Below are 20,209 nucleotides of genomic sequence, written 5' to 3' on the forward strand. Positions count from 1 at the left end.
CAGGTTGATTTCCCGTGCAAATTTTGTAAGTTAGACGTGTTCTTGAGGTCATCAGTATATTGTAGTATCTACTTTGTTCATGGAGAATAGTGCAATAGTGGAAGCGGGTAAGTTCGTGCTAATTACTTGAGACCTAGGGTAAATACAAAATGAAAATATCTTTTCCCTTCTCGGTGCAAACTAAAAAAAGAATTAATGCCTCTATGTTTGCAACTGATATGTGAGATAGTGGAAGTGGGTAAGTTTCTTCTTAATAAATGCACAGGCTCGAGTTTGAATTTATCAACATAGTTTCCCCTACTTTTTCTTGCCTATTGTTAAGTAATATCCAGTGTTGGTGCAATGAATCTCATTTGAAAATTTGTTACTGATAGATACTCTACTTTCAGTTCAATCCTAGTTTTAAGCGTTGGCAAGTTTTTGCACCCTTCACTGATTTGGGGTTTGATTTGCATTCACTTTTGTGATTTTAAAATACTAGAATTCCTGTAATGTATTATCACCAACTTCCATGATGTAAAATAAGCGACACTGTAGCAACAATTCGTTTTTTTACTGGAGAACTGTAGGGGAGGCTCTAACAGTAATATATTATCAAATAGAGTAAAAGGCGTACAAAATATATACAGGAGTTGCATATCAGAGCCTATACAGAAGGAACTATGTTCAGTGGATAGAAGCACATACTAGGAAGGTGATGGTAAAAAAACCTGTTACACAATTTAGCAATTCTTTGTTGTTAACATACTGGAATACTTCAAATCATGGTACATAGAAGTTTACATTCATGTAAGGAGGTTTGTTACAATTAAAAAAAGGACACATTTTTACATGATATTTATGGCAGGAAATATTAAATTCAATCTCTGTTACAATCTATGATTTCATAAGCAATTTATCATCTACCACTTTCTAAATCTAGCGCCATCAGACTTCCATGCTGTCCAGTGCTAGAAGGGTCATAGTGTGACGAGTTCTCAAGCAAACATTCAGTTTCCTTGCTAGGATTCTGAATCAATTGTTCTCTCCAGGTGCTTCGTATTGATCTCAACCTCTCAGCGACATCTCTCATTAATGGCCGTTCTTCCCCCCTCATACTCAAGCAACACTTTGCCAGTTGAGCAATTTCTTGGAGCAGCTCCGCTTCGAAGTCTAATATATTCTTGTCCAAGATGAATTGAAGTCCATTTTCTTTCATTGCCAGAAGGAAGGATGATGCAAGGTTTTTCTTTTCTCCAGCATTGTCAGAATAAATTGCGAACTTCATTGTAATGAGCTCTAGGAGCACAACTCCAAAACTATAAACATCACTCTTCTCTGTTAGTTGACGCTCTTGCAAGTATTCAGGGTCAAGATAACCTATAGTTCCCTGTACCATTGTCATAAATTGCATTTCATCCGTAGGAAGCATTCTTGATGCTCCAAAATCAGTCACTTTTGCTGTGTAGTTGTCGCCTAGGAGAATGTTTGGAGATTTTACATCTCCATGAACTATGGGAGGGGATGCTGATGAGTGTAGATATGCTAATGCTTCTGCAGATTCCTGAGCTATCCTGAGACGTGTATCCAGTGAGATGGAAAGTCTTCTGTTTTTACCATGCATCAGCTCGAATAGGGTGCCGTTTGGGATGCATTCATAGACCAACATTGGAACTTCCACTTCCAAGCAACATCCTAGAAGCTTTACCACATTCCTGTGGTTTATCTGTGAAAGGATGACCATCTCTTGCGCAAACTCATCTTTCTGTACCATGTTCATAACCTTTGAGCACTTTATGGCTACCACTCTGCCGTCTTTGAAAATTCCCTTGTAAACAGTTCCATGGCCACCTCTTCCTAATTCTCTGCTTGAGTCAAAATTGTTCGTTGCGTTCTTTAGTTCTTCCCTTGTGAATATTCTCACTGTATCAACTTGCTTTGACCTGATTTGCTCATATAGTAGCAGGCCACCATTTTGTTGGAAGAATATCTGCTTTTCTTTCACCAGCCTTCTCTTCTGACATTCAACCAGGAGTGCAAAAATGCAGATAAGGAGAAGTACAGCACATGCTGAAATACCTGCCAAGAATAACATTCTTTCAGTTACTTGAAGTCTTGTAGGTAATGCCTAATGGTGCTCAAAGCACTTGCCCCCTTTTCGTCACAACTAAAAAAACTTTTTACTACTCCCTCTATCCCATAATATAAGACACTAGTGTAAAAAATGCTCTTATATTATGGGACGGAGGGAGTAGTAATCAGTTTTAGGCAGATTACAAATCAGCGTTTTTTTTTCCAATAAACTAGATGAGCACCAACAGCATAGGAATATAAGAAGTCACATTCTATTCTAAGAATTTTTGGTACCATTTATCTATGATGTGCTGTGATGCCTGCGACACACAGCACCTGGATACTGTTTTATAACTAATTTATTTACCACCAGCATCTATTAAATTATGCACAAGGCTACACGGCACTTGGTTCTGCACCTTATTTTTATTGCGAGTACAGTGCATACTTTTAGGACAAGGTAGGATGAATGTCCTAATATGTATATTTTGCAAATAAGAGTGAAAAAGTGTTATTTCTTATTTGTTCATATATGCAGCTAAGTTTAGATTTCTAGGAATGAATGTCACTGATGCCTCCCTATATGTGCTATATCAGTTTGACCTATCCACACTATTCAGAGACACTTACAAAATATCCTGAGTATATGAAGGTTACCTATAAATATTTTTGTTAATCTAGCTCTTTCTGAAACTGCAATTGGTTTGCAGGTTTCTCTCTTTGGATCTATGCTGGTAGTCCCAGAGTTGCATGAGCAACTGTAGTCCCCAATTGCGTTGCTGCAGATTCCAAGGCAAGGATACTGATCTGGAAAACTGCACTCATTGATGTCTGCAAAGGGATAGATAAATAACTGAAGATCAGTGTACAGATAACTTAAGGCGAAGTTAAAAGAAGTGAGTTACAGTGAGTTATCGACCTTGGCATCCTCCTTCCAGGTAGGGGTTGCCTGCAAAACCATCGCTGCAGGTACAGAGATATCCTGTAGCATTTGGCGACATGATGCAATGGCTATTCTTGCTGATGCAGGCGTAAGATGACATGTTGTTCCCTGCTTCATCACAGTTTTCATGTCCAGCAACCCAGTCAAGCACAGTAGGTACCCCGTTGTTGAACTTCTCTGTGAATTTATTATCTTCGAGATAGGAAGCCTCGAACCTGAACCAATCCTGCTCTGCGACAAAAGCATAGCTGCATGGGTTGAAGCCACGCACCTCCGAATTGTCGAATCTGTCATCGAATGATATATTGGAGGAACTGAGGTTTGGTGCAATAGATGTCTGGCAACAGCCCATGCCAGAGCACTGCCCACTGTGATCCACACTTTGCTTGTCCGCGCACATCGAGAAACACCCAGCTCCCACACTGTGCTCGTTATAGCCTCCCAGGAATGCAAGGGTGTTGCATCCAACTGCTGTTAATTTGTTCGCCTTGGTGGATATCTTAAAGAAATCAGCAGTATTTGATGAGACCCATCCATCTGTGTTGTTGCTGTTGCTGTAGAAGCACTTGGAGGCAATAAAGGTGCTGACTCGGGTCTGCCCTCCTGCCAGACTGATGTTGTAGATCTCCATTTGGCTGCTCGAGTTATGCATGAACACACGATTGTTCTCGCAGGAAACATCGAACCCTTCACTGTAGAAGCAACCTTGACCGATGCCGAAGGGGTATGGGATGGTGAGGTTGCCGCATGTTTCTTGGCATCTAGGCTTCGCCATCCTGGACGCTGTGCTGCTCTTGATGCTTGCTAGCAGCAGCAGGGTCGCTGCAAAGATTAGCCATGGTAAGGCTCTTGCCATATCTTTGTGTAGTACACTACTGACTCCTTTTCTGTCTGTCCTATGATTCAACTCTCCTTCTCTAACTTGGCTATGCTTATATAGCGAAACTGATGTGGACTAATTGGCCCCACTGGCATTTCTTTTTTGTCCAATCAGGGTGTAGAGGCGGCCAGAAGTGGTTTTGGGGTATGCGATAGCGTGTCCACTCAGCAACCAAATGGGAGACCGCGACTCAGTTGGCAGTTTTGTTTTAGCCAGTTTTGCGAGCCTAACCTATAATATTGTTTTATCAAATAAATTCTAAGGTTTTTCTAACAGACATGGGTCCTGTTCTTAGGGGTGGCAATTCTGGTCTACCAATTGGAGCATTCAGTTTTACACTGTACGTTTTATCCTCAAAATGCCTGATATGATCACACTGAACAACTGTAGCAGAAATTATATATTTAATGCAGTATGCCACTCTCCAGTAAATTGTTTCCCTTTATGTAGCATATTAACAAAATAAAGTTTCCAATTGGTCATGATCACACCTCACTAGTGCGCTAAAATTAGTGCCATGTTTAGGTGGAAAGGTAAATCTGCTCTTATATTAGGCACGTGTTTAAATGCTAGACAGAGATCACCTTTGCCCGGCTTTAGCATAAAGCTAAAAGGAGGTTCAGGTCCTTGAGAAACCGGGCCACGCGTTTAGATGTCGATATGATGGCTGTAACAGTGAAATTCCCCCCCTTTTCATTAATTTATATTTGCTTGGGCCAACTTGGCTCCCCTGAAAGCATCTTGCCACCTACCAGATGACCTGATCATCAGATTCTTATCCCGTACTCCATTTGGCTTAACCTCCCTGTCCCCTTTGATGGAATGCCACATCTGTTATCTATACAACTAGAGTTTCTTTTATGAAATGGAAGCAGTGTAGTGGTAAACTGGTAATTGGTAGGCACCCGCCTCCAGGTGAATCTGAATTCACATATAAGACCGGAGACCGACTCTTTTATCCTGGATGCATGGATGACCTGTTCAAATGCTGTACTTAGTATTATCACCAGTAACTAAAACTAGCTGATTAAACTTAATCTTGTGGGTGCCGTAGGTGATTGAGCCAGGAGGGTTCTTGTTGACCCAGGGTCAAGACAGCGAACGTACGGTGCATGAAAGGAAGTTTCCCTGATGTGACATGTTGTATCTGCAATCGGGTCAAGTCGTTAAAGGGAGTCTTCCAAAGGACAAGAAGGCAATCTAATGCACATCCGGATTGACGACAGCGAAGGTGAGCTGATTTTGCATCCCAGCATTTCATTAGACTGGTAAAGGGTTAGGATTATTCCCTTGGACTAATTCTGCCGTCTGGGTTGATTTCATCTGAGAGCAGATTTGCACCTCAGGTTTGTCCTTGGATGTATGCTCGACCAATTTTCTGTTCAATGCTATGCACTGTTGGAGTGTGATTTGTTATTACAGGGAAAAATTACTAGCTTCACATCTATTTAGAAAAGGGTAAAGGCAAGGACTACCAGTGTTTTCAAAGGAAAAAAACACACCATGAAAGCCACTGTAAGTTAATCTTTCCTTATGTCCGTCGCATGTGCAAGGAAGGGATGTGATTGGGCTTGGTGTGATTTTTTTACACATGACACCCATCCTCACTGCCACTGCCATATGCGGTAGAGTCGAGGAACGAGAAGCTGAACTGATTGTGTCACGGCCATTGATTAGACCGGTGAAGGAATAGGTTATTGTGAATCCCTTGGACCAATTCATCCCTGTCATTCGAGTACTCGACTTGGCTATGAGCATATTTGCACCTTAGGTTTGTTGTCCTTGGGTTTATGCTCGAGCAATTTACCTTTTTCTGCACTATGCACGTTGGAGTGTGAATTGTTGTTTAAGATTTGTTATTTTACTATTTTAACATGTGTGTAGGAAAAAAGGGCGAAGTAAAGGATTATTCATGTTAACTTTTGAGAAGAAAAGAACAAAACATGAAAGCACCATAAGTTAATCCCGCTTGATAGATCTTGGCTGTCGCATGCGCAAGGAAGGGATATGATTGGACTTGGTGTGGATTTAGAACGCATACGCTTGGCAATTTTTTTAAGAAGGCCCTGCCAAATATTTTTAAGAAGACCCTGCAAAATGTCCAGAATGCAGCAAGAAGTGTCGTCACATTGCTCTCAGCCCAAACCACCAAAATAGGGTTTCCAAACCTAGCTCTCAGCCCAAACCACCAAAATAGGGTTTCCAAACCTAGCTCTCAGCCCAAACCACCAAAATAGGGTTTCCAAACCTAGCGGCGACAGAATGGGCGGCGGCGGCGGCGGCACGCCGCACCCATGCGAGACCCGAGTGGATGAGCACGTACGCCAGAAAATGGCCTCGTTGCCAATCCCCGGTGATCTCCTAGCGGACATCTTCCTTCGCCTGCCCACGCCAGCCGACCTCATCCGTGCCGCCGTCGGCTGCATCTCCTTCCACAACATCATCACCGATCGCTCCTTCCTCTGCCGTTTCCGCAAGCTCCACAACCCGCCCCTCCTCGGATTGCTCGACAATCATCGAGTCTTCCACCCTGCCAACCCGCCTCACCCCTCCGCGTCGGCAGCCAGTGCCGTCGCTGTTGCCGCTGACTTTTCCTTCTCTTTCCTTCCTGGCGCCAGCCACAACTGGGCCATCCAGGACATTCGCGATGGCCGTGTCCTCCTCAACAAAATCCATGGGAGGGATGGTATCGGTCAGAAGTGGAGAATATTCAAGGATATGGTGGTGTGCGACCCCCTGCACCGACGGTATTTCCTGCTCCCGCCAATCCCCGAGGATCTAGTAAATCCAGTGGAGGAGCCACACTTTATGGAAGAGGTATATTATTTGTACCAGATCTTCCTTTTGCCTCCCTGTGACAATGATGAGGAGGCAACAGCTGTGGAAGAGACGTCATTTAGAGTGGTTTTGATGGCATGGTGTGAAACTACGATGGTTGCCTTTGTCTTCTCTTCTAGTACTAGACAATGGCGAGCCATTCCATCCCTGGGCTGGGATACTTTAGTTGCTAACTTGCCACTGAGAGGGTATTGTCTCTTCGCCGCACGCCAATACGCGTATGGCTGTTTCTACTGGATGTTACATTTTTGCAAGAAAATATTGGTGCTTGACACTCAGAAGATGGAGTTCTACATTGCTAACCCCCCACCTGCAATATCTTTTTCTTTTCTGGATATAGTCATTGTGGAGGCAGGGGAAGGTAGAGTTGGGATGTTTGTGCCAGGAATAGGCAGAAATGGACTTGAATTCTATACAATGTGGAGAAACAATGGTGGGACTTACATGCAGTGGAAGTTGGAGAAGACGATCTCAGTTCATTTTTTGCACTACTCTGCGGGTTCAAATGGGAAACACTTGTTCATATATGATGTGGAAAGCCCGTCGGTTAGCTATGGTTGTTTCTCACTAGACATCAAGACATTCCAGCTTAAAAGGGTGTGTTCTTCAAAGACATGGATCCCTAATCCGCTTGCATATAGCAACTTTCCACCATCAATTTTGGCATCACCAACAATAGCAAGTGGTAAGCTTTCTTAGTTAACTCCTTCCTTGTATAGTTATGCAACAACTTGTCTGATACTCGGTACTCCTTATTGTGATTGGTAATTTTCATATACATGGTTTGGTAGCTGTTACCTTTTCCATGATTGTGGCAGCGCTCATCAAGCACATGAATAAAATTGTGATTGGGGTGCGTCTAACATTGTGGTGGTTATGTTCTGTTTGGTCTCCTAAGGGAGTTCTTAAGTTGTCTAGTTTGTTTTGTATGTATGTTGGCTGGAGCAAGGGCTTTAGGTTTTGAACTTTTGATTCAAGTCGTTGTTCTTCAGAAAAGAGTGCTGTCCCTTTGTGACAAACTTTCTGTGACGACTTTGTCTTTATCTTTGTCATGCAATATGAAATGGGACCGGAGCTATTTAATTCGAAAAAAAGGATGAGTTATGAAGATTGATTCTCCAACTTGTATGTGGTCCTTTGATACCTCGTCTATTATGCTTCTTACTGTGTTTTTCTCAAAAGAAATTTACCAAGTGTTGTCGAATAGTAAGACCTATTGTTTATTTTGCTCGCAAGCTCCAGAATATATATATCTGCAACCTGAGTATGTTTATGTTGGGCAGGTACTCAGGAAGGTGAGAAGGAGATGCTGGAACAAGGCGCGGAAACGCAGCAAGCTGAAGAACATGTGGACAGCCAGCATGGTGGGAGCACCGGTGATGGTGTTGATGGCGCTGATTGAGTTTGTGCTGCAACTCAGACAGCTGACCACATGTTGGGGTCTGTAATAGGCGGCTCTGTTTGGTCCGTAATAATTGACCTGGAGTTTATCTTTATCCCGTGTGCTTTCGATTTGACTTGAAGTTTATCCTGTGTGCTTTCAATATGACGATGGTTGGTGTGTTTGCCGCATAAAGACTATGTGAGTAGTCAAAGGCGAACAATTTGAATTTGTGAGGTATTTGCAACTAAGCAGACGTGTTGGCCTATAATCTATTTGTGTTGCTCTTTCTTTGGACAGTGAAGTTACTTTTAGCAGTACTATTTGTGTTTCATGGGATCTCTTTCGTGCTGCTCTTTTTCTTGCACAGTGAAGCTACTTGAAGTTCTGTGAGATGCCAAATGTGTTGTAGAATAAATAAATAGAACTAATCAGGCATTTTGGAAAACAAGGACAAGTACTGATCTACTCCATGAGCAATGATAAGGTGAAGGGAACATGCTTGTGATGCCTGTTAACGTTGTACCCTAAGGATCTCTTTGTGATGCTCTTTTTCTTGCAGAGTGAAGTTACATGTGCTTCTGTTTGATCTCATCTGCACCCTCAATCAGTTGTTCTCTCTCAGGGGAAAGTGGTGGTTCTTGCTCAATTCTGCCCATATAATTCTTCTGCCAAAATCTGATGCCGCCACCAAGATCAAGGATTTTCGGCCAATCAGCCTTATACACTCCATTGCTAAGATCATATGCAAGTTATTGTCCAATAGACTCACACCCCTCCTGCTCAAGATCACCCTCACCCGCAAAGTGCCTTCATCAAGAGCCGCTCGATCCAAGACAACTTTCTTTAATTATGTCAGAAATGCCCTGCAAAAAGCTGCACAAGAACAAAGAGCCGGCCTCGCTGCTGAAATTGGATATTGCCGGCGCTCGATCCAATAGTACTAGTGTGTGATGGAATTAATATATTGTCTAATACTCCCTCTTTTCCAAAATAAGTAACTCAACTCTATACTAACTTTAGTACAAAGTTCACTTATTTTGGGATGGAGGGAGTATATCCTTTTTTTACGCGAAATAAGGAGCTTTATTGCACAATTGAAATCCGGTTACAATCAGCTAGGAAGCTGCTGACTAAAAAGGATGGATAAGAGTCCAACCAGACGTCTGAAACTGAAAGCGTGGTCGCATGTTTTGCGCAAAGATCGGCCGTGCAATTGGCTTCTCTTGCGACATGCTGGATCGAAAAAGAGACGAAGTTTGCAGCTCTTTCCTTGATTTCATCGAAGATAGGCTTCACAATCAACCTGTGTAGCGACCAGACCTTAAACAGTCCAATCTCTGTGCTCCAGTGTCATCCCTGGATCAGTAATGCTGACGCCGCACAATACTTGAAGGATTTATAACAGAGTAGTAATCACACACTTATTACAACGAGTGTCTCAAAAGAGAACTTATTACAATAAATATGGCTTAAGGCCATCTAATAACGATAACAACGGAAGGCTTGGAAGATAAGTGAGTCCATCAACTCCAACGGCATCACTGAGTATAGAACCACGACCTAAAGGCACCTTACTCGTCGTCTGAAAAGTCTGCAACATAAACGTTGTAGCCCGAAACGGGTCAGCACATGGAATATGCTGGCAAGGTAACACATAGAGAGTAATGAAAGAATAGGCTAAACTATATGCATATTTGGCTGGTGGAAAGCTCTATGGTTACAGTTTTGCGTAAAGCCAATTTTTCCCTACTGCAAAGGAATACATTTTATTTAACTATCATGGTAGTTGTTAAACATTGAGAGTGTAGACACGCTCTCAATCCCAATTAAGCATCAACATTAAAACTCAACAATATTAATTAAAGTAACATGATGAGATTCACATGATAATCCAAGTACTAGATACTCAGGTTGTCCATAACCGGGGACACGGCTAACCATGATTAGATTATACACTCTGCAGAGGTTTGCGCACTTTTCCCCACAAGACTTGATCTCCTTCGTTGGGATTCTCGCAGTACATGGTGTTTGAGAAACGGATGACCGAGACATAGTCTTTCAGAAGTGCTAGCACCTTACGATCGGGTAGACTGTTACACCTACTTTCCCCTACATCTGCTAATCTACCACTGTAAGAGTTCGACGACTTAATCAACTATGCTAGAGCCCATAGTAGCTTGTGGCTGCACACGGAAGTTTCTAGTATGAATAATCTCATGATCCCTTTGAGCCTGGGTGGCGGTCCAAAAGAAAAACAGGCAATCGCTGGAATACCCAGGTGCCTCAATCCACCCAGATGTGTGTTTATGTTGCCACCTTAGATAAACCATTAATTATCAATCTCACATCTGTCATGGATACACTCAGCCAATCCACGTCTACTAGCATAGCATAGCAATATAAGCAAACGTAGAAGTATCTCCCAGGGTTTAATAATAAAACAGGTAATAGGTTCTACCTCATCTACTTCCCAAAACCCACAATTTAATTAGATCCTAATCATGCATTGTTTGAGGATTGATCTAATGCAATAAAAACTGGGTAGTAGGAGGTATGATCAAAGTGTTACTTGCCTTGCTGATGATCCGCAAAACCTAGCGATTCGAAGTAGCAAGCGGCGCACTCCGGGTACTCTATCGCAAACAAACAAGCATACAATAAGTACTCATCTAATGCACATGTAAAACTCAAATAAGAGATATAACCAGAAAGTTCAACTTAAAAACTCCGGTTGGCAAAAAGAATCAAATCGAACGAAGCAACGAAAGTCAAACGGCAAAAGAAAACAAGCTTCGTTTACTATTATGGACATAGGTCAAATTTTACAGAAGCAAAAACTTGTTTGAGTTGGTTAAACGGAAAGAGGGTTTCGAGACGAAACTCCAGGCGCTTGAATCGTCTGATTCCGATAAACGAGCGAAAAGTTATACTAGAACAAAAATCGGATCAGAAATCGCGATCAGAAATAATCGCGGATAATCCGAGAAAAAGAAAAACGACGAACAGATTAACGAACGAACGTTTGTTATCTGGATCTAAACGATGAACGCGTTCGTTAAAATGAACGAACGAGAGAACGCTTGCTAATTAACCTAAACCGGAAAAAAACCGATTTAATAAAAAAAACGGAAACTAAAAAACGAACGAAAATCGGCGAAAACTAACAGTTTTCTAAAAAAAAACCGGCGGCGGGGTCAACCTCGGCGGCGGGTCCGGCGGCGGCGGCGTCGGCGACGGCGGCTGGGGCTGGGCACGGCTAGGGTTTGGGGGCGTGGCGCTCGGGTGGGTTGAGGCGGCCCGGGGTGGCGCTATATAAAGCTCCCCCCCCCCCCCGGCCAGAGGAGTCCTGGCCGATCCCGGCCCGGAATCGGTTCTTTTTTTAAATAATTTCGCGTAGAAAAACAAACAAAGAAAATACTAAACGGACTCCAAAAATCCCGAAATAAATTTTCCCCAGCTTCTAAAATCAAGCCGCACAGGATGAACATTTATTTGGGGCCTAAATGCAATTTTGAAAAACGCGCATTTTCCTAAATTCAAATAAAATAGCAAATAAAACCAAAATAAAATCTTATTTGATTTTATTATTAAATTCTCAATATTTCTTTATTTTGGAAAATTCATTTTATTCCCTCTCTCATATGTTAGTGATAGAAATAATTGAAGATAAAATAAATAAAATCAAATGGTCCTATTTTCAAAATTTGAGAAAACTCAAATATGAAAATAACGAAATCCCCAACTCTCTCCGAGGGTCCTTGAGTTGCGTGAAATTTCTAGGATCAACCAAAATATAATAAAATATGATATTCAATGATGATCTAATGTATAACATTCCAAATTGAAAATTTGGGATGTTACAAACCCACCCCCCTTAAGATGAATCTCGCCCTCGAGATTTGGGTTGGTTAGAAAATAGGTGAGGGTGGTCCTTCAACAGATCTTCCTCTCGCTCCCAGGTGGCTTCATCCTCCGTGTGGTGGCTCCACTGAACTTTGCAAAACTTGATAACCTTGTTGCGGGTGACTCGGCTGGCATACTCAAGAATCTTGACTGGTTTCTCCTCATAGGTCAAATCATGGTCCAACTGAATCGCTTCCAGTGGCACTGTATCTCTCAGCGGTATATCAGCCATCTCTACATGGCACTTCTTCAACTGGGAAACGTGGAACACGTCGTGAACTCCTGACAATCCTTTGGGCAATTCCAACTTGTAGACTACTTCTCCCATACGCTCCAAAACCTTGTATGGTCCTACAAAACGTGGCGCTAAATTTCCCTTAACCCCAAAGCGCTTAACTCCTCGAAGTGGAGATACTCGAAGATAAACTCGGTCTCCGACTTCGTAAACTGTCTCCTTGCGTTTCGAATCTGCGTAGCTCTTCTGTCTGGACTGGGCTACCTTGAGCCTATCGCGAATCAATTTCACCTTCTGTTTAGACTCCCTAATCAGATCTGGTCCAAACAAGTGTCGGTCTCCAACTTCATCCCACGACAATGGGGGCCTGCACCTCCTTCCGTACAAGGTTTTGAAAGGGGCCATCTTCAAACTGGATTGATAACTGTTGTTGTAAGAGAACTCTGCGTATGGAAAATTGTCGTCCCAATTAGATCCATAATCTAGCGCACAAGCTCTCAGCATATCCTCCAAAATCTGATTGACTCTCTCGGTCTGGCCATCTGTCTGTGAATGGAAAGCTGTACTGAACTCTAGCCTGGTACCCAAAGTTTCGTGCAACTGATTCCAGAACTTTGAGGTAAGCTGGGTTCCTCTATCTGATACAATGCTTCTTGGAACTCCATGCAGACATACGATCTTGGTCATGTATATCTTTGCTAACTTAGCACTGGTGTAGGTAGTCTTCACTGGAATGGAATGAGCTACCTTTGTCAAACGATCGACTACAACCCATATCGAGTCATAGCCTGAACGTGTTCTGGGCAATCCTGTGATAAAATCCATGCCTAACTTATCCCACTTCCATTCGGGTATTGGCAATGGCTGTAGCAATCCCGCTGGCTTCTGATGCTCTGCCTTTACTCTCTGACACACATCGCAAACTGCTACATACTCCGCAATATCCTTCTTCATTCCGGTCCACCAGAAAGTATCCTTCAAATCCAAATACATCTTGGTATTTCCTGGGTGTATCGAATATGGTGAATCATGGGCTTCTTGCAGAATTAACTTCCTGATCTCCGGGTCATTGGGCACATAAACACGGTCTTCAAACCATAAGGTATCATGTTCGTCCTCACGAAATCCTTTAACTTTTTCTTTGCTCATTTTCTCCTTTATAGAGGCAGCCTCCTTGTCAGTCTTCTGAGCTTCTCTGATCTTATCCATCAAAGTAGACTGAATCTCTAATGCTGCTACATAGCCTCTCGGGACTATCTCCAAACATAGCTCACGAAGATCCCCGGCTAACTCCTTCGGTAAATCTCCCATCATTCGAGTGTTGACATGGCTTTTACGGCTCAACGCATATGCTACTACGTTAGCCTTTCCGGGATGATAATGCAATCTCATATCATAATCCTTGATGAGCTCCAACCATCTCCTTTGCCTGAGATTCAACTCTTTTTGCGTGAAAATATACTTCAAACTCTTGTGATCCGTGTATACTTCATAGTGGTTTTCAATGAGAAAATGTCCCCAAGTCTTCAATGCATGCACTACGGCTGCTAACCCCAAATCATGCATGGCATAATTCAACTCATGCGGCTTAAGCTGTCGTGAGGCATATGAAACAACTCTTCCTTCCTGCATAAGCACTGCTCCAAGTCCTCGACGTGAAGCGTCGCAATACACCTCATAATCCTTGTTCTGATCCGGCAGAATCAACACTGGTGATGTAACCAAACATTTCTTCAACTCCTGGAAACTGGCCTCACATTCCTCAATCCATTTGAACTTGGTATCCTTCTTCAACAACTCCGTCATAGGTTTCGCAATCTTCGAGAAATTTTCAATGAATCTCTGGTAGTATCCTGCGAGTCTAAGAAAACTCCGGATCTCTCCAACTGTTGTTGGTGCTTCCCAACTTGTCACAGTGTCAACCTTGGTGGGATCTACTGCTATACCTTCTCCAGATATAACGTGTCCTAGGAATCCAACTTCCTTCAACCAAAATTCACATTTGCTAAACTTGGCATATAACTGATGTTCTCTGAGCTTCTCAAGTACCAAACACAAATGTTCCTTATGCTCCTCTTCAGTCTTCGAGTAAACTAGAATATCATTAATGAACACTACGGCGAACTTATCCAAAAACTCCATAAACACTTTGTTCATCATGTTCATAAAATATGCAGGTGTGTTAGTCAGTCCAAATGACATAATGGTGTACTCGTACAACCCATACCTGGTGGTAAAAGCCGTCTTAGGTATATCCTGTTCTCGAATCTTCAACTGATGGTATCCTGATCGCAGATCGATCTTGGAAAATACCTTAGCTCCTTGCAATCTGTCAAACAGATCATTGATCATTGGTAGTGGGTACTTGTTCTTGATTGTTACTTCATTCAATCCCCGATAATCAACAACCATCCTTAACGATCCATCCTTTTTCTCCACTAGAAGTACTGGCGATCCCCAAGGCGAAGAACTTGGGCCAATATATCCTTTATCCAGTAACTCCTTAATCTGCTTCTTAATCTCCTCCAAATCTTTTGCGGGCATCCTGTATGGTCTCTTAGATATTGGCCCTGTGCCTGGCAAAAGCTCAATTAAAAACTCAATGTCTCTATCCGGTGGCATGCCTGGCAATTCCTCTGGAAACACCTCAAGGAAATTCTTTACCACTGGTACTTCCTCTTGCACAACTCCTGTTAACGAATTTACTTGAGTCCTCTTCGGCACATGCCGGGATACATACTTGATCCTTCTTCCTTCTGGGGTGGTGAGCAAAATCGACTTACTGGCGCAATCAATGTTTCCTCCATACATCGATAGCCAATCCATACCCAGAATTATATCCAAACCTTGTGATTCCAAAATGATTAAATCTGAGGGAAACACATGCCTACCTATACTCAATGGCACTTGAAAACATCCTTTACTGGCCATGTACTCCGCTCCTGGTGAGCTTACTAACATAGGTGTTCTAAGAACTTTGGTGGGCAGGTTATACTTATCCGCAAATTCCCTTGATATATATGAATGCGATGCACCAGTATCAAAAAGAACGATTGCAGTAAAAGACTTAACCAAAAACTTACCTATTACTGCATCGGGCTGGGCTTCAACCTCCTCCACATTTACGTGGTTCACCTGTCCCCTATTGAAAGGGTTCGGCTTCTTCCCAGAGCTTCCATTGCCATTTCCATTATGGGATTCAGGACATTCATTTGCATAATGTCCGGTGTTCTGGCACTTAAAGCAAGTGACTTGGCTCAGGTCTCTCTTGGCTGGGGTTGATGGGTTGGTACGGTTCTGGTCGTTGCTTACTCCATTCCCATTACCATTCTTGGGGCCATTATGATTGTGCGAGCTACCTCCTCCCTGGGTATGCTGAAAATGTCCTCCCGATCTAGGGGTAAAACGTGGTTTCTGCTGAGCTCCGGAATTGTACTTCCCTTGTCCATACTTCCTCTTACGGTTCTCAATTTGCTACTGCTTCCCTTCAATCATAAGAGCACGATCTACCAACTCCTGGTAGTTGTTGAAGGTTGCTACCATCAACTGCATGCTCAACTCATCATTCAGTCCTTCCAGAAACTTCTCCTGCTTAGCTGCATCCGTAGCAACGTCATCTGGGGCATAACTGAAGGAAATACGCCCTAGAGGCAATAATAAAGTTATTATTTATTTCCTTATATCATGATAAAAGTTTATTATTCATGCTAGAATTGTATTAACCGGAAACATAATACATGTGTGAATACATAGACAAACAGAGTGTCACTAGTATGCCTCTACTTGACTAGCTCGTTAATCAAAGATGGTTATGTTTCCTGACCATGGACAAAGGGTTGTTATTTGATTAACGGGATCACATCATTAGTTGAATGATCTGATTGACATGACCCATTCCATTAGCTTAGCAACCAATCGTTTAGTATGTTGCTATTGCTTTCTTCATGACTTATACATGTTCCTATGACTATGAGATTATGTAACTCCCGTGTGCCGGAGGAACACTTTGTGTGCTACCAAACGTCACAACGTAACTGGGTGATTATAAAGGAGCTCTACAGGTGTCTCCAAAGGTACATGTTGGGTTAACGTATTTCGAGATTAGGATTTGTCACTCCGAATGTCGGAGAGGTATCTCTGGGCCCTCTCGGTAATCACATCACATAAGCCTTGCAAGCATTGCAACTAATGAGTTAGTTGCGAGATGATGTATTACGGAACGAGTAAAGAGACTTGCCGGTAACGAGATTGAACTAGGTATTGAGATACCGACGATCGAATCTCGGGCAAGTAACATACCGATGACAAAGGGAACAACGTATGTTGTTATGCGGTCTGACCGATAAAGATCTTCGTAGAATATGTAGGAGCCAATATGGGCATCCAGGTCCCGCTATTGGTTATTGATCGGAGATATGTCTCGGTCATGTCTACATTGTTCTCGAACCCGTAGGGTCCGCACGCTTAAGGTTTCGATGACAGTTACATTATGAGTTTATACGTTTTGATGTACCGAAGGTTGTTCGGAGTCCCGGATGTGATCACGGACATGACGAGGAGTCTCGAAATGGTCGAGACATAAAGATTGATATATTGGAAGCCTATGTTTGGATTTCGGAAGTGTTCCGGGTGAAATCGGGATTTTACCGGAGTACCGGGAGGTTACCGGAACCCCCCGGGAGCTATATGGGCCTTAGTGGGCCTTAGTGGAAGAAGAGGAGAGGCGGCCAGGGCTGGGCCGCACGCCCCTCCCCCCTAGTCCGAATAGGACAAGGAGAGAGGGGGCCGGCGCCCCCCTCCTTCTCTCTCTCTCTCTTTTCCACCTCGCGAATCCTATTCCAACTAGGATTGGGGGGGGGAGTCCTACTCCCGGAGGGAGTAGGACTCCTCCTGGCGCGCCTCTCCTAGGCCGGCCGCACCCCCCTTGAGCCTTTATATACGGAGGCAGGGGCACCCCAGAGAAACACAAGTTGATCCACGTGATCATATTCTTAGCCGTGTGCGGCGCCCCCTGCCACCATAGTCCTCGATAATATTGTAGCGGTGCTTAGGCGAAGCCCTGCGACAGTAGTACATCAAGATCGTCACCACGTCGTCGTGCTGACGGAACTCTTCCCCGACACTTTGCTGGATCGGAGTCCGGGGATCGTCATCGAGCTGAACGTGTGCTAGAACTCGGAGGTGCCGTAGTTTCGGTGCTTGATCGGTCGGGCCGTGGAGACGTACGACTACATCAACCAAACGGTTCCGTTGTCGATCTACAAGGGTACGTAGATCACACTCTCCCCTCTCGTTGCTATGCATCACCATGATCTTGCGTGTGCGTAGGAATTTTTTTTAAATTACTGCGTTCCCCAACAGTGGCATCCGAGCCTAGGTTTTATGTGTTGATGTTATATGCACGAGTAGAACACAAGTGAGTTGTGGGCGATATAAGTCATACTGCTTACTAGCATGTCGTACTTTGGTTCGGCGGTATTGTTGGACGAAGCGGCCCGGACCGACATTACGCATACGCTTACGCGAGACCGGTTCTCCCGACGTGCTTTGCACATAGGTGGCTTGCGGGTGACAGTTTCTCCAACTTTAGTTGAACCAAGTGTGGCTACGCCCGGTCCTTGCGAAGGTTAAAACAGCACCAACTTGACAAACTATCGTTGTGGTTTTGATGCGTAGGTAAGATTGGTTCTTGCTTAAGCCCGTAGCAGCCACGTAAAACTTGCAACAACAAAGTAGAGGACGTCTAACTTGTTTTTGCAGGGCATGTTGTGATGTGATATGGTCAAGACATGATGCTGAATTTTATTGTATGAGATGATCATGTTTTGTAACCGAGTTATCGGCAACTGGCAGGAGCCATATGGTTGTCGCTTTGTTGTATGCAATGCAATCGCGCTGTAATGCTTTACTTTATCACTAAGCGGTAGCGATAGTCGTGGAAGCATAAGATTGGCGAGACGACAACGATGCTACGATGAAGATCAAGGTGTCGCGCCGGTGACGATGGAGATCATGACGGTGCTTCGGAGATGGAGATCACAGGCACAAGATGATGATGGCCATATCATATCACTTATATTGATTGCATGTGATGTTTATCTTTTATGCATCTTATCTTGCTTTGATTGACTGTAGCATTATAAGATGATCTCTCACTAAAATTATCAAGAAATGTTCTCCCTAAGTATGCACCATTGCGAAAGTTCTTCGTGCTGAGACACTACGTGATGATCGGGTGTGATAGGCTCTACGTTCAAATACAACGGGTGCAAAACAGTTGCACACGCGGAATACTCAGGTTATACTTGACGAGCCAAGCATATGCAGATATGGCCTCGGAACACGAAGACCGAAAGGTCGAGCGTGAATCATATAGTAGATATGATCAACATAGTGATGTTCACCAATGAAACTACTCCATCACACGTGATGATCGGACATGGTTTAGTTGATTTGGATCATGTGATCACTTAGAGGATTAGAGGGATGTCTATCTAAGTGGGAGTTCTTTAAGTAATTTGATTAATTGAACTTAAATTTATCATGAACTTAGTACCTGATAGTATCTTGCTTATGTATGTTTGATTGTAGATAGATGGCCCGTGCTGTTGTTCCGTTGAATTTTAATGCGTTCCTTGAGAAAGCAAAGTTGAAAGATGATGGTAGCAATTACACGGACTGGGTCCGTAACTTGAGGATTATCCTCATTGCTGCACAGAAGAATTACGTCCTGGAAGCACCGCTGGGTGCCAGGCCTGTTGCTGGAGCAACACCAGATGTTATGAACGTCTGGCAGAGCAAAGCTGATGACTACTCGATAGTTCAGTGTGCCATGCTTTACGGCTTAGAATCGGGACTTCAACGACGTTTTGAACGTCATGGAGCATATGAGATGTTCCAGGAGTTGAAGTTAATATTTCAAGCAAATGCCCGGATTGAGAGATATGAAGTCTCCAATAAGTTCTATAGCTGCAAGATGGAGGAGAACAGTTCTGTCAGTGAGCATATACTCAAAATGTCTGGGTATAATAATCACTTGATTCAGATGGGAGTTAATCTTCCAGATGATTGCATCATTGACAGAATTCTCCAATTACTGCCACCAAGCTACAAGAGCTTCGTGATGAACTATAATATGCAAGGGATGAATAAAACTATTCCCGAGCTCTTCGCAATGCTGAAAGCTGCGGAGGTAGAAATCAAAAAGGAGCATCAAGTGTTGATGGTCAACAAGACCACTAGTTTCAAGAAAAAGGGCAAAGGGAAGAAGAAGGGGAACTTCAAGAAGAACAGCAAGCAAGTTGCTGCTCAAGAGAAGAAACCCAAGTCTGGACCTAAGCCTGAAACTGAGTGCTTCTACTGCAAGCAGACTGGTCACTGGAAGCGGAACTGCCCCAAGTATTTGGAGGATAAGAAGGATGGCAAGGTGAACAAAGGTATATGTGATATACATGTTATTGATGTGTACCTTACTAATGCTTGCAGTAGCACCTGGTTATTTGATACTGGTTCTGTTGCTAATATTTGCAACTCGAAACAGGGACTACGGATTAAGCGAAGATTGGCTAAGGACGAGGTGACGATGCGTGTGGGAAACGGTTCCAAAGTCGATGTGATCGCGGTCGGCACGCTACCTCTACATCTACCTTCGGGATTAGTATTATACCTAAATAGTTGTTATTTGGTGCCAGCGTTGAGCATGAACATTATATCTGGATCTTGTTTAATGCGAGACGGTTATTCATTTAAATCAGAGAATAATGGTTGTTCTATTTATATGAGTAATATCTTTTATGGTCATGCACCCTTGAAGAGTGGTCTATTCTTATTGAATCTCGATAGTAGTGACACACATATTCATAATGTTGAAGCCAAAAGATGCAGAGTTGATAATGATGGTGCAACTTATTTGTGGCACTGCCGTTTAGGTCATATCGGTGTAAAGCGCATGAAGAAACTCCATACTGATGAACT

General features: G+C 43.2%; 2 protein-coding genes across 2 annotated transcripts; one reads left to right on the top strand and one right to left on the bottom strand.

Annotated features, from left to right (window-relative positions):
- Nucleotides 1-898: 898 nt before the first annotated feature.
- Nucleotides 899-3,945, bottom strand: LOC125515944 (wall-associated receptor kinase 5). The gene is made up of 3 exons (XM_048681424.2): nucleotides 2,972-3,945; nucleotides 2,710-2,883; nucleotides 899-2,058 (listed from the first exon to the last, which is right to left on the bottom strand). The coding sequence occupies exons 1-3, from the start codon at nucleotides 3,849-3,851 to the stop codon at nucleotides 899-901; spliced, it is 2,214 nt and encodes a 737-aa protein (XP_048537381.1). The 5' UTR covers nucleotides 3,852-3,945.
- Nucleotides 3,697-8,385, top strand: LOC125515948 (uncharacterized). Its single transcript, XM_087528296.1, has 5 exons — nucleotides 3,697-3,835; nucleotides 3,990-4,215; nucleotides 4,930-5,106; nucleotides 5,209-7,398; nucleotides 7,997-8,385. The coding sequence occupies exons 4-5, from the start codon at nucleotides 6,138-6,140 to the stop codon at nucleotides 8,113-8,115; spliced, it is 1,380 nt and encodes a 459-aa protein (XP_087384422.1). The 5' UTR covers nucleotides 3,697-3,835; nucleotides 3,990-4,215; nucleotides 4,930-5,106; nucleotides 5,209-6,137; the 3' UTR covers nucleotides 8,116-8,385.
- The last annotated feature ends 11,824 nt before the right edge of the window (nucleotides 8,386-20,209 follow it).

The sequence above is a fragment of the Triticum urartu genome, chromosome 6A, assembly GCF_056163025.1.
Source record: "Triticum urartu cultivar PI428250 chromosome 6A, HENAU_Tu73, whole genome shotgun sequence".
Lineage (NCBI taxonomy): Eukaryota > Viridiplantae > Streptophyta > Magnoliopsida > Poales > Poaceae > Triticum > Triticum urartu.